Genomic DNA, 23,267 nt, shown 5'->3' on the forward strand with positions numbered 1-23,267 from the left:
AGTTACAGCTGTGCTAATTATCAAGAATTAGGAACAGGCCTGCCCTTAATAGACCAATTAGGATAGGTATTGTAAAAGAGTAAGTTAACTGGTTGAAAAGTTAGATGGAGTTTGTTGGCTGTGCTGAGAAGAGGAAGGAGTCGGTGCAGTGAAGAGCTGCCCATGAGAGCTCGCCAGGAAGGTATAAAACCTTTGCAATAAGATGGCAATGTATATGTATATAGGAAATAAAAATAATTTATTTGAGGAGCTCACCACTTGAAAATGTAATATGTGGAGGAAGGCCTAGATAATCACAGGTGACTAGAAATTGCAAGTATGTGGGAATAATGAGAAATACAGCCTACAATGTATGAGATACAATCTGACCTATTCTTCCCCAACTTCTATCAGAGATGCTTTTTCTTAACTGCTATAATACAGTGTGTTTAAGTGTTCAAGAAGGGTGGAGTTTGATTTGGACAGATGAGGATACACTAAGATTATCAGGTTAATAGTTTCTGTGAGTGGAGAAAGGGTTATACTGCAATGGTTTTTGCTCTGCCTCCCTGTGGTTTGTTGGCAGATCAAGCCCTGGCACATCTGGAAGCTATGTAACCATGGGCTTAGGAGAATTTGTTTTCTTGGACACAAAACTGCTGAGTTGATTTTGCTCTTTCCAGTTGGATTAGATAACAGGTAGTGGAAACATGGATGTCTGCAAGAAACTAAATTTATCCTCAAAAAGTTTGTGTAATTAGTCTAGAAAAGTGAATATTTTAAGAGGACTTGAGTCTTCCCTTCAGATACTTTCAGGTTAAGGTCTTTCCTCCTTAAGATAAAGGACAATGCCTGTTCAAAACAAGTATCACCAGTAACAGTGAATAAATAAACCAGTGTGGAAGGTTTCAAACTATCAGGAGAATTAGAGTTTATTCTAAAGTCATTGTGAGGCATGGGGAAGACTGGAAAAAATATCCCCAACCATGAAATGATAAAGCATGGTAAAAAGAATTCTATAAAGTGTTTAACTGGAATTACACTATTTAGTCAGTTTGTTCTCTGTTTTTCCATGCTCACTTGTAGGCAAGGAAGGAATCTATAAGGTCAGTGATGAAATGTCACAAAGCCAGCAACATTGTATGCCAGTGGTGAATGAAATTTAGGAGCTTCTTAAATACCCCAGCTGTGACATGGCTGTGAGGATGGAGAGTAGGGTGCCTGGCAGCTGTGACCAGGAGAGAAGTGGGCACTGGGGTGTGTTTGGAACTAGGAACAGAAGAGCTGTGCTGGTACTCGGGACTGGGAAGAGAAGAGAGGAGTGGGAAAGCTACACTGAGTGGAGGCTTTGTGGCTGCCAGTGCAGGAAGTGTGAGGTGAGCTGGGGACTGCATGAGGATGGGGCAGGCTGGGAGAAAAGCAATGAGGCAGGAATAGTTTAGAGTGTCTGTTGTGTATTATTTGCCCTGCATTACAAAAACAAGGCCACTACTGGTTTTGATCACTGATGTTTTTTCCTCCTGTGCTGTGTTGTCACATAACATTTATAACTTTAAAACATGCTATCATATAAATCATTAGTAATTCTATGAAATTATATCTTTAGTAATGCCAAACTTCGCCAGTGCATGCCCAGAGAAAGATTCTGTAACAAACCACTGATTCCCAGTGTTCAGAACAATGGTAGTTTATAGTGGCAGGCTCCCACGGATGCATCCCAGGGTTTTTCACCTCCTGAAGTGTCACAGAAGTGTCAGTAGAGGATTTACAAGGGCAAGTGAAAAGCTGATGGTAGGATGATCTAAAGTGCTACCAAGTGATAGTTCCTGTGCTGCTGAGCACAGATGTAAATACATGTGTCAATACCGTGGCTGGGGAGAAAAACTGCTCTGACACCTTGGACCCTTCTGATTTTTGGAAGTGAGCACCTCTGTCATGGACTATATGTATTGAAGCGAGATAAACTACAGTTCCCTGGAATGTGTGCTGGAAAATATTTGGGAAGCGGTCCAAAGTTGCCAGGCATTCTCTATTCCTGTGTAGGTTTTCATCTAAACCTTACACATGCAGTAGTAAACAATAAAGTTGGATGGAAAGATGTGAGTAGTAGTTATTTTGGTACCTGACCTTTTAAAAATATATTTATATATATATATATGTACAATGAAAAGAAAACTATTTTATCTGCTGTGACTAATGCACATGTTCACTTCCCTTTTTCCTTTTCAAAGGGTACTTACAACAGAAAACAAGTACATATATATGTAGGCTAAGAGCTTGCAAATATTTATTCGTGTTCTTACTGGGGAAAAAAAGACCAAAATATGTAAATGTCATGTGGGTATTTCAAACATAATTTCAGCTGAGTTTCCCCTATATTTCCAAAAGGATTTTCAGGAAACCACTGAAAATACTACACTGTGTTTTTGGTACCACTAGGTGGTGCTGCCTTTATAGTATTCCTTAGTGAAAATCTGGGATTATACATCTACAAGGGGAAAAAAAAAAACCAAAACACAAACCTATATGTATATAACTAAGAACAATGTACTTATTATGTCTTCTTAAAGATAGAGGAGTTTGGTTACCCTTGTTTGACAGTCTCTTTGCCCCTGTACATGTAAACATTCTCAATTTCTGTTCATCTTTTGCATATCCTTGCTCAAAATGGGAATTAACACGTGGAAAAAAGTAGAGCGTGTCCGAAGTTTCATATGGGTAAAGTTTTGTTAGAGGAAATCGAGCTTTTGCAGTCCTGTATGGTTCCTGCTGAGATTTGTCTTTAACAGTTTGTTAATCATTGAGCTTTGACACTCTACCTGTTATCATGCAAAATTCAAAATGAAGCCAGTTCTTACTCTGAGGAGATCACGGTCTAGGTGAGATAAGAGCAAAGGAGACAGGAAATAGTTGAGGGGGTTATTTGTGTGTTTCAGGCACTACTGCAGTAAACATTACAGTAAACAGGAGAACATCTGACACCATTCAGAGGGTGTTGTAGCAATCTTGGCAATGTTTTAACACAGTGTTTGCTGTCAAATGTTTATCTAGTTGGGAAACAATTACATTAGAAGTGTAAACTCACTGAAGCAGCCCACTTTACTCGGACCAAAGGAAGGCTGGAGTCAGGGATTTTGGAAAGATGTGTCTAAGGGATAAAGGACTGCAAGAGAATGTTTGCCACCACGGTTATGTATGGGATAAGAAACATTTGAACAAACCTTTCCCACTTTCAGCAGCGTGAAGCTCATTGTCTCCTTTATGCAGACAGGGGTGAATACTTGAATTTGCTTGAAGATCAAATAATGCAGAGACAGTCTCATCCCAGATGCAAAAAAGAAGCATTAAGTCTATCTAGAGGATTAGAGAATCAGAAAGGTATGCAGGGAATCAGTTGCATTTATCTGGCTAAAAATCTTCATCTAAGTTGATACCACTGAATAGGCAATCAGTATTTCACTATTATGTTTATAGATGCTTCTTTTATGGTCACAAATTAATAAATAATGAGTGCATAGAAATCATGATAACTCTATCAAAAACACCTGTTATTTGCAGATGAAGTTGTATTAAATAACATGCATTTCATTCCACAAAGAATGAAAGCACCAAATTCATCCAATAAATAATCACTCACTGATTGCTAGTCAGCTTAGTTTTGCAATATAAACAGATATCAGCCCCAGAAAGTGTAGGCAGCCATTTGTCTCACCTCTATCCTACATTGTATTTTTAAAATGGTTACAAAACATCCCAACTTTGCAGATTTCTGAGACATAAATCTCAGATGGCAAAGCTTTCTAGCTCATCCTCTGATGCAGAGATCAATCATCACCTCTGCAGGGAATGGCTGCACTTATCCATCCACTGGTTATGTCAGATTAAATTGAGGCAGGAAAGATCTAACACAGCCGTGCTGCTCCATCAGAGCAGATGTCTGTAATATTTGTATGTTTTCAAAGCTGTAAATTTTAGGCCCACACTGAACAGTTTCATTGTGTTGAATTCTTCTTTCTGCATCTTCTGGGACTGGGTCATCTTGATTGACAAAGCTTCATTGGCAAATGCACAGGTAGAGATTAATGTTTTAATCTGTCAGGATTCTGGGTCACACTGGAATGCCAGAGTAATTACTGCAGTGCTTGTAATTACTGCAATTGTGTTGATGTATAATTTGGTATTAAGTACTTTCATTATTATTTTTGATGTTGGCATTCCAACACACAATACTAAAGACAAGACCAAATGAAATTTATGCTATTATTTGGCTAGAAAATAATTACAAATAGCACATTGTCCTTTTTCTACTGGAACAGAAAATAGTGGGCTACTAATGATTTTCTGCCATGAGACGTGATGAACTATCAATTGTGTATGTAGAATTAATTGTAATGTAGACCAAAAATACTGCTCTCTGTTAATAGTTGCCTTTTGGCTTTCTATTTGCTACCAGTTTCTGGAAGCTTGTTTTACAATCAGGACATTTCTGTAATACATATAATAAATTTATCTTTACCTCCCTGTCCAAGAGAGAAGTGCCATGTTTTGTCCTTCCTTAGCTTGTGACTAAGGCTGTGAATTCCTTAAAATAATTGAAAATGTTGAAGTGATGGCTTAATTCACCCTGCCCCTTCTTGGTTTTCAGTTTTTGTATTTCAGATGATGACATTTTTTTCCTGTCTGGACACCTATTCCTGTGATTCCAAAAGGTGGAGTTTTGAGGGAACATCCTGTATTGAAAAATTCCTAGTAAAGATGCTCAGATGCTGCAACATTTCCAGACTTGTGCTTTGGCTTTCAGAGTACAATAATAGAAATAAAATGTATTTCCATCACTTGTGCGGTGAATGACATGTTAAGAATATTTTTCACAATTTATTACATTTGGTTCATTTATCTGATGGTGTTGCCTTGTTTCAAAATATAATTTGGAAACAAAGCAGAAATTTAGCTTGAAATTTGTTTATTCTTCTACCGTGCTGATGACCCTGATATCTGTATACACATGGCTTTGGCTTATTAAACAGCAGAGGATGCTTGCTTTAGGACTGTGAATGTTCTCTCTTAAATTTGGCAGGGAAACTTGAAGATGTCACAGCATTGAATGGTACATTAAAATATCACATAATTTGGGAAGAGAAATATATAAATTCTAACTATTTGAGGCCTTCACTGTTTTTTGCTGAATCTTTACTAAAACATTTTTACAGAGTTGACAGAGCTCTGGAAATGGACGAGTTGTTACAGGTAAAAATTTTTTTTTTTTTTACATTTTTCTGTGTTTTACTTTCTTCTGATCCAGGTCTAGCAAAATATAATTATAAATGTCCGTAATTATTAAATAGAATAGATTGTATGAATAAATTGTACCCAATGTTGTATTAGATATGTGCAGAAAGCAGGATTTGCCCAGACTAGAAAGTTACCATCCTTATTTTCTAAAAAAATCAAATCCCAAACCTCAAAAGCAAAGAGTTGGATAATTTTGAAAACTGTAAAGATTCGAATTGAAAGCAAGCTTGCAGTAATTGAAGGAGAGATGGCTCTTGTAAGTAATGTGCAGTGAATAAGTCATTCTATTTCGTTACCAAGGAAATAAAATGAAGCTCTTGGTGAAGGGGAGAAGCAAGGAGGAAGACACTCCTAGGACAACTGTTACCATTACATAATCCACCTGGCATGGTTATCACAAGTGTGGAACTTGTGGATGTGTGTTTGACAGAAAATATCAAATACCTCCTGCATTTCAGTGACAGTTTGTGCTGTTGATATGGCATCCTGGTGATATGATGTCCTTTGTGTGATTCCACCAGTTGCCCCATGTGTTCTACTGTAGCTATAGATGGGGATAAACCAGCCTGTCCATTTGAGTATATAATTATTTCTGATTTTTTAGATATTTTAATAAATAGTTGAAGGCTTCCAGAATTCTCAGAATATTTTCCAAAGGAAGCACATGATTCACTTGCCTGTTCCTTGCTGACTGATGATAATGAAAAAGTAAAACCAAAATTATTTTATATTTGCTAAATCCCTTATTTTCCTACACAATAGGGTATACAGAAATTTTGATAAGCTTCTTGGAAATTTGTGCAAAAAAAGCTTACAGACCATTGCCATTCTTTACTCACTTCATTTAATAGTGAAGGGTAGCTAATCTGTCACAAATTCAGGGTCAAAGATCACTTTGTAATGGCTAAATCCACTCAGGCAGAGAACAAAATAGTTACATGCATGTGTATCAAGCACCCAAACAGGTGTGTGGATGGAAAAGAAATACACTCTCAATTTTGAAAAATCTGCCAAAATTTGGAGGACCCAGTAAGGCACATCATGAACACCCAATAATTCCCTAGAATTCAAGCAAGCTTGCAATCACAGGACAGTCTTCAGTGAGACAGGAGACAAAGTTTTAATTTTATTTCCTGCCTCTCCCTGTTTCTGAGCAGGTGAGTCTGGACTAAACACTAAACAGGCAAAGCTCTCAGCTTTGGAGCCTTCCCAGTGCTATAGTATTAGGGGTTTTTTTGTTTGTGGTGTTTTTTTTTTTTTGTGTGTTTTGGTTTTTTGTTGTTGTTGTTTAGAGCATGAGAAGAGTAACTTGGGTATCATCTTCTGTTTCTCATAAAGAAATGGAGAGATTCAACAGGAATTGAGTATCTGAGAGGTGTGGGAGGAACACCTTTGGACACTATTTTTAAATCAAAGTTCTTTCATGATGCTCTTGATTTAAAGGACAGGACACGTAATCAGCAAGTTCTTATCTGTTATTTTTTATGGCAGAAACTTCCTGATTCTTCCCTGCACCTTCCTGTGGGAGAACAAAGGGAGAGCTTGCAAGAGATTTTAGTCAGTCAGAAAGGAATTCTAAGGCAAACTAGATAATGGTGAAATTGATAACCAAATTATCCCTGATAATGTTATCAGGTTAGAAAAAAGACAGAAGTCACCCTAGCAAACTCCTCTGGAATGCTGTCCCAGAAGAATGCGTGATCTGCAATGGAAAGAAAAAGCTGGGCAGGGTTGGAGTTGAAAAGAAACAAAAATCAATTTAACTGGCTTTTAATTTTCTGTGGAAGTGGAACAGAGAATATATACTTCTAGTTCCATCAATAGCAGAAACCACTTCTGCTGTTGTTTTAGAATTATTTTATTTAAATTAATTGTATTATGAAAGGTTTTGCCATCAGTAGCAGGGAAGATTTTGATTATCACATCTTGTACTTTTAAACACATGAACTACAATTAAAATATTCAAGTCAGAAAAAAGAAAAAATAAGGTATTGGATACATTGCTGAAATCACTCTCTGCAATCACTCTTCTAATCATGCTCCCAGATGGACAAAACTGGCAAAACAGGAATACTGATAATAATGAAAAAAAGATCTGGAACAACAATTTGTGCAATGAAGGGAATAAATTGTACCTAAGCTACAAAATAATAGACTCCAAGCCAGTGAGCATTTAAGCATATGTTTAATTGTAAACAGGTGAACAGTTCATCTCCCTCTAATGAGACAACTGAGAAGTGAAATGCACTTATGGGGCTGAGGCCTAACACAGTTATTACTGACTAGAGCATTAATCAATTAAGAGAGCCATAAAAAAGCAGGGGGGGCTGTGTACATGTTAAATGTGCCTGTTTGTGCTGGAGTGTTTGACAGATTTGCTTCTTCCCTGTGCTCTGTGGCAGTGAGTCATGCTGTCACCAGGGAGATGGACTACAGGTGGGTTTCATAACCCATCTGGCTTTCTGAACTTCAGCTATTTAAGCTATCCAGCTAATCTCCCTCTGTAGCTCAGGGGGAAGGGAGACCTTGCTGGTTTATCTTTCCTCAGCTTTGGAGATAGAGATTTCTCTCTTTTGACTATAAAAGGAGCCAAGGTGACTCAGCTGAAATTAAATATGTTTAGCTGGTTACAGTTGGGCAAAATGAAGTGTTCTGGGGTCCAGTGTTAGAATAGATTAGACAACTATGCACATATTGAACTTAATCTCATTGCAGGTGATATTCATAAGCATTAAATTTGATTTCTTTTAATTCCAGTAGTGCAGAATCTGTCACTAATGGCTTCCAAAAGTCTTGACATTTGTCACACAATGACACAAAACATAAACAAATATAAAAGCATTAAGTTACCAGCCTGTATGTTTATTACTACATAATTGCACTGCATCCAATTGAAATTTACATTTATAACCTTGTAAAACACAGTGAGCTTGAGATCAGAGCCATTGTGGATAGATAAGAAATTGAAGCCTTTCTTGCTCACAAAGCAAGATCCTCCTGCCTATATGACCTGGCTGAGATGGCTTTCATGGTCATTCAGGTGCATGGCCCCTCATAATATGTGGGTCATGCCAGGGGAGTACCTTTAGCAACACACCTGGAGCCCAGCAAATGCTTTGCAGCTTTGGTGCTGATCCAATCAAGTACAGAAATAACTGGGAGATGACTCATGCTGAGAGGTGGATACTTGCTGTTAATCCCAGCTTTTAAAGTGTACACAGTTTGTCATCATTTTTCATTGTGGTGAACATGTCTGTCTGGCTGCTTTTGTTTCACCATTGTCTGATGTTTGCTGTGGACTCTCTTCTCTGCTAATTTGCTTTTCACTCGAAAGGACGTAATCAGACAAAAATCCCCTCAAAACCAGTTCCACTGAAGAAAAGACCTAAGCAGGAGAAGCAAATATATGAGGTAGGGTGGAGAGGAATGTGTTCTGACCCTGAAACATCTGCTCTTTTAAATGTGATGTTACAAATATTTAACCACATGTGCATCTTCCAACCTTAAAAACTCAGCTAAGGCGGGGGAGGTGGGGGTGGGAGAAAAATGATGGATGATACCCAAGAAGAAAGGTAATATGGAAAGAACTAGTAAGGCTGAAATTATGGAAGAAATCAGATGCATTTGGGACAAATACTACAGAAAATGAATAGTAAATTAATACTAAAGGCTAATCATACAGATGGATGAATTTAAATATAAAACCAGGAAGGAATTGAATAAATTTGCGGTTTGCAATACAGACTGGCATCATGGGTAGTCACACTCTGAGTACGTCCAGTATCACTGCATTTGTCTCATACACAACTGGAACACATGCCCTAGTATTTTACTAAATGGGAATAGTATGTTTGCTAACACAATTGAAGTATACCATGGTTTTAAACTAGATTCTCAATGATGGTTTTGTCATTAAAAAGCCATTGTCAAAACACACAAGAAATGCAGAGGCACTGTCTCAGGAAGCTTTACAAAGAGGTGTTGACAGCTTCTCTGCTCACAGTTTCTAAGGACTCTGGCAAGATTATTGTTTTTATTCTAATTGTTTTTATTTTTATTTTCTGTTCTGAATGAAAGTACATCATGGATTTAAACTAGATTTTCAATGATGGTTTTGTCATTAAAAACCATTGTCAAAACAGGCAAGAAATGCAGAGGCACTGTCTCATGAAGCTTTACAAAGAGGTGTTGACAGCTTCTCTGCTCACAGTTTCTAAGGACTCTGGCAAGATTATTGTTTTTATTCTAATTGTTTTTATTTTTATTTTCTGTTCTGAATGAACAGAAATAGTACTGAAGCAGAAATGGGAAACAATAAAGGAGATATATGTTGGAAGACCTGGCTTAGCCCTCTTAAGTTCTCACCTTCAACATTTATCTGTAGCTTTACATTGCAGTAGTGCCTGTTGCACTATTCCCTGTGTGTGTGAAACTGGAGATAAGAGTCTTCATCTGGAAAAATAATGACTGTGTGAAATGCTCCGGGGACACAAGGAGGTTTTGTTCCCATTGTTGAATGAAAATAGGTGTTTCCATCTTAAAGAAAGGTAAATGCAAGTTTATATATCTCAGCTTTCTGCAGAGCACTGGATTAGTTGGTACTGTACTGGGTACTGAGTGCACAGTCCCAGGCCCCCACAAAGACCTGGGATGAGCGTGCAGAAGCAGGAGAGGAAGGAAGGAAGCTTTCCCACCACTCGCCCAAACCCTGGTGTGTGGTACTGAGGGAAGCTCGAGGGCTTAGTGTTAGGATGTGAATAACAGCACTGAGGTGGCTTCCTGTATTCCAGGAAGCAGAACTCTGTCCTGACGTGTAAAGGAATAAAGTTTCACAAAAGGTATTTGCCCAGTAGGTCCAGCAAAGCAAAACCAAAGCCAGGTGGCCAGGAAGGTCAATGGCATCGTGCCTAATGACATCAGAAATGGAATCAGTGTGGCCACAGGCCCAGGGCACTGATCATCTCCCTGTACCTGCCACTGGTGAGGCCACACCCCAAATCCTGTGTTCAGTTTCATGGCCGTGCAATTCAGAAAAGATACTGAGGTGCTGGAGTGTGTCCACAGAAGGGTAACGAGGCTGGTGAAAGGTCTGGAGCACAAGTCCCATGAGGAACAGCTGGGAGGATTCAGCCTGGAGGAAAGGAGTCTCAGAGGAGACCTCATCATGTAGGTACAGAGTTTGTGGTGATTGGAGCAGGTGCAGTGGGTGCAGCTGTGAGCAGCACTGACAGCAATGAGCCCTGGAGTGCCGCTGAGGCAGAGCCTCATCCCCAGTGGGTCAGCTGTGAGCAGCAGGTGAGCAGCACTGACAGCAATGAGCCCTGGAGTGCCCAGGGGCACTGACCAACCACCAAAGGGAGCAGAGGGCACACAGGGGTAAAGCATGTAAGATGAAGAATTTAAAAGGTTGGGCTAAAGAATGAGGAGGGCAGATGCTTGCAGCCTTCTGATGAGGTATGGCATTACTCTGTATGGGTTGAAGCTCTCTGAAATTGTATGGTGATACTCTGTGTATTGTGGCTGTCTGAACTATGATATTACCACTCTCTGTGCTCACCTGAACAGAGATTGTAGCAAGGTGGAGGTTGGTCTCTTTTCCCAGGTAACAAGTGACAGAAGTAGCAGAAATGACTTCAGGATGTGCTGTGGGAGGTTTAGATTGGATACTGGGAAAAATTTCTTTACTGAAAGGGTGGTCGGGCATTGAAATATGCTGCCCAGGGGTATGGTGAAATCACCATCCCTGGGCGTTCAAAGAGTGGAGGAATGTGGCACTTGGGAATATGGTTTAGTGGTGAACACAATGATGCTGGGGTAATGGTTGGAATCAATTACATGGGAGGTCTTTTCCAACCTTAATAATTCCATGATAAAAGGATGGAATCTTCTGAAATTTCATGTCACCTTTTAAAAATTAGGGGTTTGATTCACTTCCAGGCCCCCTTTCTCAAGGAACTAATTTCCCCTTTATGGTTGTGGAGATCCAGGGATAATTTGGGAAGTGCCTTTCTCCTATGGATTTGGACAATCAGCGATCACAATTAGCGGCACAGATCTCCTCAGACAAGAGCGGCGTTTTGCTGCGGGGTGAAAGACGGCAGCACACTCGTCCCACCAGCCGAGACCAATCCCTGGCGATGCTTTCCCACCCTGCTGCCCTCCCCCGGGCCGGGGCAGGCAGGGCGGGCGCCCCGTCCCGCAGCCCGCGGCCGGCCCCGCCGGGCAGCGCTGTCGCTTTAAAAGGCGGCGGGCGGGCTGGAGGCGGCGGTGACGGCCGGGGCCATCGCCTCCCGCCGGCTTTTCCCCCCCTTCCTGCCGCTCCGCCGCTCGCAGCCCGTTAAAAAGAGGAGGCAAGATGGCCGAGCTGGGCAGCAAGGGGGTCACGGCCGGGAAAATCGCCAGCAACGTGCAGAAGAAGCTGACCCGGGCGCAGGAGAAGGTGGGGAGCGAGGGGGCATCCGCGGGATGCGGGGCTGGGAGCGGGGGCCGCGGGCAGCGGGGATGACAGCCCTGCCCCGAGCAGGGATGCGTCTGGCTGGGGGTGCTGGCGGGGGGGTGGCGGCTGCCTTCCCTGCCTGCGGAGCTGGGGCCCGTGTGCATCCTGAGGATGCCGAGTGTCCCCGCTGGAGCGGTGCGGGATCGCCGGCCGCCTGCGGAAACACGGCATCGGCAGCGGAGCGCCGCACGCCGGGCTCGCAGCCGCTGGTGCTTATTGTCTCAACAGGAGGAGACCTTTGGTTGTGGCATTTAGGCTTTAGTGCTTTATGCAGCGTTTTCCAGAGCGGTTCTGCGTTTTGCCGTAGCGCTGAATGCGTGACCTCAAAGATGGAGAGGGACGCTGGCCCCTGGTCTGCCAGCAGCATTGCTGATGGTCGCTGCTGGCCGGACTGACCTTGAGCCCCTCACTTTGGAATGGTGGTTCAGCCATACGGCCTTTAAAGATTGTGCCGATCTGCTGGGAGAGGGGGGGGATTTTGGAATCCCGGGAGCCCTTTCGCTGCTCTCCGCCCACGCTGTGCCAGCAGAAGGTGCCAGGAATATGCAATGGATACTCTTCCTGTTCATCTCTCTGGCACGCTGCATCTGATGCCAGCTGCCTGCCCTGTGTAGGGATTATCGGGCGTTTTACGCAGGGACATTGATCAGCTGCTTTTATTGCGGGCACGCTCGTCTTGGTTTTCAGTGCTTTGCTGTGGGCTGACATTGACTGAATAAGGACTGGTGCATCTTTGAGGGAGGGCGGCGAGGAGATCTGCCCACTGCTGCTCGTGTTCCCTGGGAGTTATCTTTAGCAGCTAGATTTAATCTAGGAGGGCTGGTATTAAATGCAGGGCTGGCCTGAGCCCTGTACCAATCTCTGGCACTGCTCAAAAACGCTGCTGGGTCAGAATGGCAGCCCAAACCACTTCTATTTAATGTTGCCCATGCTGCATCCACTGCTTATAGCTCACTTGCTGAGACTAGGAACATCCCTTGAGCTTGTCTGACTGCTTGTAAAAAATTCCAGTGACTATCAGATCCAGTATGGAAGCGCAGCAGCAAGGTCCTGGCTTCCCTCTGTACACAAGAGCGAGCTTGGCCACATCTGTGATTTTCTTTATCCTACTGTTGTTCCAGAGGGGACAGGACAGGGAATCTGGTCCACCTTGAACTCATCACAGATGCGAAACTTCATTCTGTGTTAGCCACCAGATGGCAACCATATTTGTAGCTAATATTGGGGTAGGTGGTAGGGGCTGAGCTCCTGGGCCTGCTGATGGAGTTATTATATTTACTGGTGCAGCCTGGAACCTGGAGGGTCCTGCCAAGCCCTGCCCTGTCTCTTATCGAACATACACAGGTTCTTTTCCTAGGGAGGATTTTCCACGAATTTCTGTCAACTGTTGATCTAGCTCACTTCCTTGCTCACGCCCTGGACGGGGAATGACAATAATAATCGAGAGTTAGCTGGGTATTGCAGGTGATTTGCACGATCTGAAAACAGTTGTTTGTCTCTTTGGGAAGAGAAAAGCTTTGGGGTTGTTTTCCTTTCCTCCTTAGAGGAAAACAAGCGGTGCATTTGCTAACACAAATTTTAGATCCTTCAGCTGTTGTTATCCTGATGCAAACGGTACAACTTTAATCTCTGGGCTCTCAAAGAAAAGAAAAAAAAATGGCATCGTATGCTTCATCATCTGACTTGCCTCTTCATACTGCTACAGGATTCTCTGTAACAATTCTTCTTTTGTGAAGCATTCAGTATTTTACACATAAAGGACAGACTTTCACTGAGGAATATATGTCAGTGTTAACATTTAGGTTGTGAGGAGAGATGCAGCTGAATATGAAGTGATATGGAAGCACCAGTGCTTAGGACATTCTACACTTGTGGTATTTAGTTATAAACTGAGATGCTGTGTTTAGCAGGAAGGGTGAACTGTGGGTCAGGAGATAAGGACCAGGTGTTAAATAATTAAAAAAAAAGGTAAGCAGAAGTGTGCAGAGGTGGATCTGGTAACAACTTAAAAATGTGTTAGATTTTTTTGTGACTATATTTTGGCTAGGGTTGAACTTTTCCTTTTTGAGGCTTAAACAAGCTGACTGTTCCTTTTCCATGTTGTATTTTGTTTTGAATCAAGGATAAAAAAGTTCTTACCTTGAGAATATCTCCCTCTCAACTTGAGCCCTGAGGCTTTGACCTTAGCAGTTTTCTTCCTGGTGAATTTCAGCCTTGTGCTGAGCAAAGAATGATGTCTTTTTGTTCATTGCAGAATTCACACTGAAACACTGTACACATCCTTTTTTCCCTTCTGAGATGCCTATTATGTAAACTATGTAAGATATTCCTTCAGAAGTGCTATTTGTTTTGAGCCTTTCAGCAAAACTGTTGGCTATTTTTGGAAGACACTTGAGCAATCCCACAGGAAATATACGATGGAATGGTCGACTGTGCTTTTTACAAAGGGGATGGACACACATTTAACCTCTACTCAGAGGTAGCCTCAAGTAAAATACTGGGCAATAATTTGCCAATTGCCACTGAAATGTATTAAATAAGTTGATGCTGCTATCCAGAGGAACACACCTTACAGAGGGAACTCATGCAACTGTTTTTAACTCTTATCACCTTTTTCAACTAATTAAGATATTTAGACTGGAAGTCATGATCTATTCCTCCTAAATTTAGCTAAAGGATTTTCAGACTGAGATGTTGAGCTCTGGACTTTTCATAATGCTCAATTTCTTAAATATCAGTAAAGATGTAATGCCCCCAGTGTCATGGTGTCTTAGAGGGAGCCTGGTGTTTGCAGCTCTTTTAAACTTTTCCAGTGAGACTATGAAGTTTTTTTTTTTTTTCTTTATGTCTGTAATCCATTATCTTGGTTCAAGTTTGTGTTTTATATTAACACTTCTTAAAATGTTAAAAATCTCCCCAGTTTCCACAATTCCCATTTTCCTCTAATAATGTCCTGTTTCTGGATGTGTCTACCTGCATGTGCGGGTTTCTGCTTTGAACACATTCAAACAGCATCTTGGTGACTTGATGCAGTCCTGGGGTGATGGTGACTCCTCTGTGGGGCTCCAGCAGGGAGCAAATGAGTTGGGATTCAGTAGCTTGGCTGGCAGCGTCCTTGTCACAGGATCAGGCTCTTTGCTTTCCTTCTGTGTGTTAGGTGGAAGTTCGGTGTGGAGAGATGGTATTGTCTGGATGGGCACCAACTGTTGGTTTAAGCTGCATACAGATTGATGGCTTTATCTGAGGAGATGAACTTTAAAATTGACATCAGAAAGAAAGATTTTTTTTTTTCCCTTGGGAGCTTTTTTATGTGGAGAGGAGTAGAAAGGAATGAACTTATTTTTACTTAGACTGAGTGTGGGAAGTTCTTATCCTATAGTAGTGGTGGTGGTATCTCACTCTTTTTTTGTTACAAAGCTGGGCAAAATGAGGAGTCTGTGTTCTGTGACAGGAAGAGACTGTTGTGTTTTGTCATGGCTTTCCTCTGATGTACCAACAAACCAAGGAATCCCCTTTTCTCCCTCTCCATCCCTAACCAAAGGGGAAGATTTGTTTTCCACGCAGGACCTGGCAGAGTTTAGTTTGGACATCCAAACTCCCTTGTGTTAGGGGTTCACATTTAGGTCATAGACCGCCGTGTATAGTCAGACTCTGGCTTGCAGTGTTGCCGTGAAATGTCACTTTGTTTTCCTGTTCTTGGCTTTGTTAATTCCACCGATGTTTGCCCACATGTGTTTGAAGTTTTCCCGGTTAAACCATCAAAGCTCTGCTCACCTCTGGCTGCACAGTCCAGGAGGCTGGGCCGTAGTCTTGGCCTCACAGATTGTGGTTTGGGTGGAACTGGGTTTGCAGGAGGCATGGTTTGCATTTTGAATTTGCCCTGATAAGACATTTTTTTTCTCCTTCTAAGTCAAGCTCCAGTAGGTGGAGCATTGCAGAGGGAACACCTGGAATAAAATTTCAGCCCTGTTGAAGCAGGTGAGAGTCCATACTAAATGAGCAATACCCAAGAACCTTAAAGCAAATTTAAGGATCAGGATTCACCTGTCAGAGGCTCTGTGCTCTGTAGAAACTCCGCAGGTGGGGAGGGAGCCTTTCTATACAAATAGTAGATGCAGAAAGCTCTCTTATTGGGAAGTAATCCATCTACCTCCTTGAGAGAAGTTCCTTATTGGTTTTCTTTCAGGATCCTTCTGTCTCTGCAAAACTTCTATAGTTTTTTCTTGCCTTGGTAGGATGACTGGTGGCAGTCTGCCTTGTTGTGCCAGTGAAGAACAAATAGCCTGAAGAGCTACAAGTATTGTTTGCCTACTGATCTGGCAGGAGAATTGAGGTTTTGTTTTTTTTTTTTTTAAGGGACTCCCCAGATGACAAAGGCAGGGCTTTTTACTTTGTCTCTTAGCTTGCTTTCTTAAGAATGCAGGGCTTAGGGGAGGGGTAGATCTAAAAAGGTACTTTGTGCCTAAAGGTTGCTGGAAAACAGGCAGGATACAGCAGGGAGGTCTGAATTAATGCCCCTAACGTTCAGATGATTCCAGTGTGAGCTCAGACTGTATTACTGGTATCAGATAATCTGCATGGTACAGGGAGGAGGTGAAATAGGAAACCAGGCTCCACATGTCCCCTTGCCCATGGAATGGTTTGATTGGCAGGGCACTTACAGTGCTGTGCTGAAGGTGCCCTTCTGTCTGCCCTATTGGCAACAGATTTCTTACATGAAGCAGAATCTCCTGGATGGATGAATTTTCTGATTGGAGAAGGCCCAACCCTATTCCTTGTCACTTTATCTTCCCTTTAAGTTCTAGTCTTGCAAACAGTCATCTTCAGTGCAGTTCTTGTGAGATCAGGTTTATGAGGCAGGATCTGGAAGATCTCTTTTCTCTGTGGATTCTAAAGAAGCTCTAGGCCATACAGTGTTACAGACCTCATCTCTCAGGGGGTGACATCAAAGCTTGTCTGGCCTCTCCTTCCATCCTGCATGCTCTAAGGCAAGGTTTGTATTTCCAGGCACTGATGTTTGTTTTCTTTTGTTCTTCACACGTGATTAGCAAATTATGTGGCTGTAGCCAGGGCATTGGGGAAAGCTGGATGCAGCCTGGGATGTTCAGCATCTCCCTGGACTAGGGCCTTTGGGAATAACACAAGTTTTCCTTTGTTCATGACTCTTTATACAGAGATACAAGACCCTGTTGCTTGGGATCAAATGTATAACAAAGCTCTGGATCTAGAAACATTTAGAATGATAAGAGGGTCCCTTAGGTTAACAGGTATTGGAGTGGCTATTTTTTTTTCTGCTGTTGCAGTGGTCACCAGACACCTGAGCTGCCCGTGGTGCGAGTTCCACAGCTTTGCAAGGATCATCTTACAGTCCTGGCTGCCTACCTGTGCACACAGGGGTCAGCCTGTCTTCCCAGAAGTTCTGTGCTGGCACCCTGACATGATCACAAAGCCAGGCTCAATTTGCCAAGCAGAACAGGCAGGTCTGCCACCCTGAACTGGCCACAGCTCAGCCCCCTACGTGGGCTGGCCCGTTTAGGGTGTGCAGACCAGCAGCTTCTAATGGGGCTGAGACTGTATTAAGTTGACCAGGAGACTGTGCATTCTCTACCTCAGAGCAGTGAGATGGGAACAAACATTAAAATATGAATAAAGCCTCCTTGGAGCACTGCTGACAGGCAGAATACTGCAAAAAGGGCCCTTCTGACTTCAGGCTGTGTTTTAGCCTTCTCTTGAGGGACTGTATATTTGGGTTTCTCCAGCAACTGCAATATTGAATGCATGAGTGCCACCAAACGTGTATCATTCTGGCATCCCTACTGCTGAGCTAAAAGGGGACATTTCTCACAGGAAGGGGTTGGGAGAGAGAAGAAAGTAATTTCCATTTTCTTGCTAGTCAAAATCAGTTTTAAATATGGTATTAGTTGAGTACTTAATTCTGTCAGAACAGGAGAGGGGAACCCCTGCAAATTTGCCGGAGCTCTTGGCAGTGGCACAGGGGATGAATAAATCTTGTCAGGTGTCTTCTCAGCAGGTGCATCCAAGTGGCTGGTGGAGCTCAGACTGTTCAGGTTTCCCTGGGCACTTTCCTAGCCTCTGAAGCTGTTTGATCTTCATGAACCTGGCAAGTACTGCAGGGTAGGTCCTGGGCCACATTCCTGGAGAAAAACTTGAAGTGTATTTATCCGCAGAAAATAGGATTGGTGAGGTGGTTTTTTTTGTTTGTTTTTTTTGGTGGGTTTTTTTTTTTGGGTTATGTTTTCATTATGCCAACTTGCTTGTATAGTTTTGTTTCTTAGCTGCTATTCAGAAAGTACTTCTCTGTAGATTTGTAGTTCTCTTTACATTTGTGATCTGAAGGAACAGAAGGGAATAGAAACTCTTCAACCTGCTGGAGTTGTGCCAGTTGTTTAATTTATCTTCCCTTTTTCTCTCCTATTTTTTTTTCTTCTGGGTTTCTCCTTTCTTATGTTGGGAGCATGCATCCAGGAAGGGTTTGCCAGAGAAGGGAATTGCGTTTTGTGACAAACTTGGAACCCAGAGCTTGGGGCATTTACAGATATAGTTGGAGGTCTCACAGAATCACTGTGAAGCAGCTTTATGAAATGAGAAATAGGTTCTGTGTTTGCTCAGATCTCTGATAGTACACATGTGCAACATAGAATTTTCTGATGTTTAGGCTGGGCTGGAGTGAGCTTTACTCAGACCTGTGGCTGGGAGGTTGAAGTTTCTGAAAGTCAGCATTTCCACAGAAGTGCTGTTGGGAGAGTCCTGAAAGCCAGACAGTGTTGCCTTTCTTTCTGTCCCATTCTTTACAAGAAAGAAGAAGTCTGGGTGGCAGTGTGTTCTTAATATAGGCTGCCAGGCAGGATGGAGAGTGCAAACTTCACCAATAAGGAGAAAGCAGTGCTTAACAGCAACTAATCCCCATGTGAAAACCATGGGCTGTATTTAATCTCTTGACATGCAGAAGTGCTACCTTCTCTGCAAGGATTTGACAGGCAGTTTCAGAAAGCTGGTAACCTGTTCTGAGATTTATTTTTTTTCCTGGGAATTCTGCATTGATCATATTTGGTTTATTTTAAACAGGTTTAGAACTTTTTGTTGAACTTGGTTTAAGAGCCACATTAGTTTCTCCTTTTAAAGTTAGCTCTTCAGGAGGGAGATTAGAGGTTGATTCAGCTGAAGTGCAAACATTTTTCACTGGGTGATTGCTAATACTCTGCTTTGGAACTGTATTAGACAGAGCTGAATGCTTGTTTGCCAGCAGGGATGGAAAGGGAACTTCAATGGTACAGAAACTACAGTATTTGCAAACAGAGCTAAAAGTGTTTACGCTTTGGGGTTTTTTTTCCCCCTTTGTACTACTTGGCTTGATTGTACATTTTATCAGGCCAGGAACAATAATGTGTGACTTAACCAACTCAGAACTGAGTTGGATGGTATTTGCAGAATGAAATAGCAATTCTTCCCATTGGATTTACTTGGAAAGGTGCCAGAAACAGATGCAAACTTATACTGAGGAGATATAAAGACTGGCATCTAAAGAAAATGTAGATCTCCACATCTTTTTATTGAACAGATACGCTGGTCTTGTAGCTCTTCAGTACCTTTGTAGGTGAAGTTCACCCTTCCTGTAAGTTGTTACAACTACTTAAGTCTTGAGCCTGTCAGCTCTGTGAGTCTTGAGTGTGGAAGGACCAACCTTATTTCCTTATTCCTACTTCTACAGTCATTGTGGGGAAAAAATGGGCAAAACCTTGAGGGGAAAAAAAAAAGAGTATGCTTTAAAAAATGCAGGAAATTCCTTTCCTGGAATTTGAACATTTGAGCTCATTAATTTTGAATTTTCAGGCAGTAAAGTGTTGTCTTGGAGAGCTACTGTCTTTCCCCACTGTGGGTGCAACATGACCCCTTGGTCCAAGTGTTGAGTCTGACACACGAGGCACAAAAGGGGTTTGAGTTATTGTACTGAGGGACAGCATATTTCAAAGTTTGCTTGAAAATGTTTTTGGAAAAATTCTGTTGAGAGAGAAGGCAGCTTCCATAAGAGGAACAGTGCTCAAGGAGAGTGTAAAATCATTCAGGTGGAGAAATACACTTGGGTTCTGACTGAAACATTCCTTAAGGTACAGTTTCCTCAGCAGAGGAGTGAAATGGCCATTATTCAGTGTATTGAACTGACCTCTGCAGTAGAAGAATACTAGGGATTTTTCGTTTTTTTGTCTGTTTAGACTGGATAGCCATTGTGAAAGGCCAAGCTTAATTGTGTGTTAATAAACTTGAGCTATTAAAAGGATGTAGTCACTCTGATAATTCCTACATCATGCATGCAGTCAGTATGATTATTTGTTAGTATCGGCTGTGTGATTGCATTATGTATTGCCAAAAAAGGCCATTTCTTATTCTAAAACAGTTCAGTATAAATATTGGACAGTCTCAGTTAGTAAAGATGATTCTGGTTTGTTTCAGTAAAAGTGTATTCCAAAAGGTATAAAAGGGGTTTTAGATATTTTTGAAGAAGTTTGATATGGATGGTTTTGTAGGCAAAGGTTCAGGATAGTTTTTGAGCAGTAAAATTTTTGTGAAAATAGCTGAAGAAAGTGGAAAAAGAGATTGTCTTTCTTTGGAGAGGAAGAGCCGTTTATGTGCAGGGCTGGGACAGTAGGGTTTGGACACCTGGCTGTGGTGGGGGTCAGAGGGCTGATGTGATCCATCAATCACAGAGCTCTGGAATGGAGTGCTGCACCCAATTGCTCAAGCTCTGGGACTTCTTTCTGAATGGATATCAGAGTCACTTGCCAGACTAGAACTTTTTGCCAAGCTGGAGGCTTTTGCTCTCCTTATTCCATGACCCTTGGTGGCCATAAATAATTCAGGAAGGAAGTGTGTGTTATCAGGGCTGGATGCCCTTACCATGAGGCTGTGGATGTAGTAGGTTGAAAGAGCTGCTTTGTCATGCTGGGTGAAGGTGACTTGGAGCTGGGGTGTTTTAACTGGAATGTCTCCTGAGCTGGCAGTCCTGAGTCTCCAGCTGAGGCCTTCATTTTTGAGGAGGCTCTTTGGGGAGCACTTCGTGGTGATTTCCTCTCTAAAGCCAGCGTGGTGCAGATTCTTAACAAGTGCTCTGGCAAAGAAGCTGATGGACTTAACACTCATTTACAGCCAGAGGACTTGCCGTGCCTTGCCTTATCAAGCCTGGCTCTCTGATTTGCTGTTCCTTGTCCTTCAGCTCTGCTGGAGGAAAGGCAATCCTCTTGGGTGAAAAGGAGAAGAGTTGTTCAGAAGCTGCTAGGGAAGAACCAAGAGCTGATCATCTGTTGATCCATATGTTCACACTTTGATGGGACAAACCACATTCTGGGGCTCAGCCCGGCCCTGGAGGGCACTGTTCCTGAATTCCCCATGGCTGATCCCTTGCAGCTATCAGCTTCCAGCTCAGGGAATTGCAATAGCTGATCCAGATGCCCATGTCTTTCCTGTGTCCCACTGTGTGTGTCACGTGTTCCAAATCTGTCCTGTGCTTGAGAAACTCTCATTGTTGTTCAGCAAGGTGGTTGTGAACCTGTGGAGGAGCTGTACTGGCCTCTTAAGGGCTCTGCATCCAGCCTGTCCCTTCTGGAGACCCCCTCTGGCATTGTTTTGCCTTGTAAGAGCTCTTTGGCCCCCTCCCTCCTAGCATGCACCTGCTCCTTTATCTCATTCTCCAGCTCAGTCATGGCCTCAAATGCCTTTTATGTTTTTTCCTGATTTGGTTGCTTCATTTTGCATCAGGCCCTGTGTAAAAATAAAAATACTTCTTGCAGAAGTATCAGCATTTAAAATGAGCGTTGCAGAGGAGGAGGCAGAGGAATTGAGAAGGGGAATTTGTGCAAACAACACTGTTTATACTATCTATTCCTCTTGCTAGTGTTACTGTTGGCTATAGATAGGGTTTAATTAAGCTATATTAAATGCCTACCCAAGTAATAGACATTGATGTTGTTGAAGTCCTGTTGCCTGGAATGTCACATTGATGCCAGCTGAATTAAATGATGCCATTTTGCTTTATTAATTACAGAGCTATGATGGAGTGACTGTCTAGCTCCACAGCTGTGCCACTTTTTTTGGCCTCTGTTGGGTGTCTGCTTAAGGCTGGGGCAGACAGAAGGGAGGGTAGAAATTTACCTGCTTTCTCAAGACTGAAATTTCCTCCTCCTTTATTTTCAGGGTATTGATAAACACATATTCTCTCCAGTTTCTGCTTTGTTGAATACATGAACTGGGGAGTGCAGTGTTTTTAGCTGCCTGCTTTGAATAAGAGCAAACCAAGTAGAAAAAAAATTGTCCCCAAATTATGAATGAGGCATACAATGGCATGTGGTTAAGATGGCCAGGTGTCACCAGCACAGCCAGGAGCTGAGGGTTCAGTGGTCTGTCTCTGGGGCAGTGATGAATGGTGGCAGAGTGGTGCCTGTGTGCAGTTTGTGCACCCCAGACACGACAGATTGAGGCTGACCCTGACAGAGCCTGTGTCTCCTGCTGGAGCTGTGTTTTCAGCTCCTCAGGAATTGGGCCATCTGCTTAAGGTGTCAAGACTTAAAGCATTCAAAGTCTGAAAACTCTGGCTTAAGCTTTTAAGATTCTTAATCTCCCACACCTCTTGAGGCAGGTGTCTGCTTCTGGGAGTGGGGTTGTTCTGGTGGGAGAAGTGACCACTCCTGAGTAGTTATCTTTCTGCCCTGTCTTCTGCTGCTGGAGCACTTTCTTTGTGTCTCCTTCTGCCTGCCTTAAATAAAGTCTTGCCTTTGCAGACTGAAGTTTAAACTGACCCAGCTACTCCTGCTGGGGCAGCTGTTTCACATCACTCTTAAACCACCTCTGCCACTGAGATGTGTCATCTCTAGCTGCACCTTTTTCTCCTCTATTCTGCATTCTGCTGCTCCATTATCAACCCTCTGGTTGTGCTGCTTTACCTGTTTTTCTTTCAAATCTCTCCTCTCATGGGTAGACTTGATGGTAAGTTCTCGATGGGGGACTAGAGGGCACCAAAAAGTGTGGGAACAGGGAAAAGACAAGCAATCCACAGAGCAGTGGGATGGTGCCTGAGCTTTGCCTCTGTCCCAGCTCAGCAAAACTAGACCTGTAGCTAGCACCCAACTTCTTAATTTTATGCTCTCTTTAGCTTATCTTTTGACTCTCTGTAGCCCCTGACTGAAGGCTACAAAATAGATGAGGAAAAAATGGGAAGTGAAGTTTAAATCACATTTGCCAGGATTTGTTTTTATTCTCAAAATCCTGGGTGGTGAAAAAGCAGGACATTTCATTTCTTTAAAGATAAATGGGGGGAAGAGTGTGAAGAGTAAAGGATAGAAGAGGGAAATATCTATGCTTTCTTTGTAACTGTTAACATCTGTAAAGAATAGGAAAAGATAAGTAAATAAAACCCAATAGTTTTTTTCCAATAAGCTTTTATTTAGCAAGGCAACCTTGTACTTTTATAGAAAGTAAAAAAAAAAAGTCC

The 23,267-nt window shown here is 42.3% G+C and overlaps 1 protein-coding gene across 21 annotated transcripts in view; it reads left to right on the forward strand.

Annotated features, from left to right (window-relative positions):
• Nucleotides 1–11,506: 11,506 nt before the first annotated feature.
• BIN1 (bridging integrator 1) overlaps nucleotides 11,507–23,267 on the forward strand; it is a 92,646-nt gene continuing 80,885 nt past the window's right edge. For 3 of the 21 annotated variants that reach the window (XM_039698543.1, XM_039698588.1, XM_039698608.1), the window contains exon 1: nucleotides 11,511–11,710. In XM_039698543.1, the coding sequence (XP_039554477.1) occupies nucleotides 11,627–11,710 (84 nt within the window). In that variant the 5' untranslated portion in view covers nucleotides 11,511–11,626. Of the gene's footprint in view, nucleotides 11,711–23,267 lie in introns of all 21 variants that reach the window. The other 18 variants (XM_039698637.1, XM_039698617.1, XM_039698580.1 and 15 more) reach the window with 11 other exon arrangements.

The sequence above is a fragment of the Passer montanus genome, unplaced genomic scaffold (assembly GCF_014805655.1).
Source record: "Passer montanus isolate IOZ18808 unplaced genomic scaffold, ASM1480565v1 scaffold1, whole genome shotgun sequence".
Classification (NCBI taxonomy): Eukaryota; Metazoa; Chordata; class Aves; order Passeriformes; family Passeridae; genus Passer; species Passer montanus.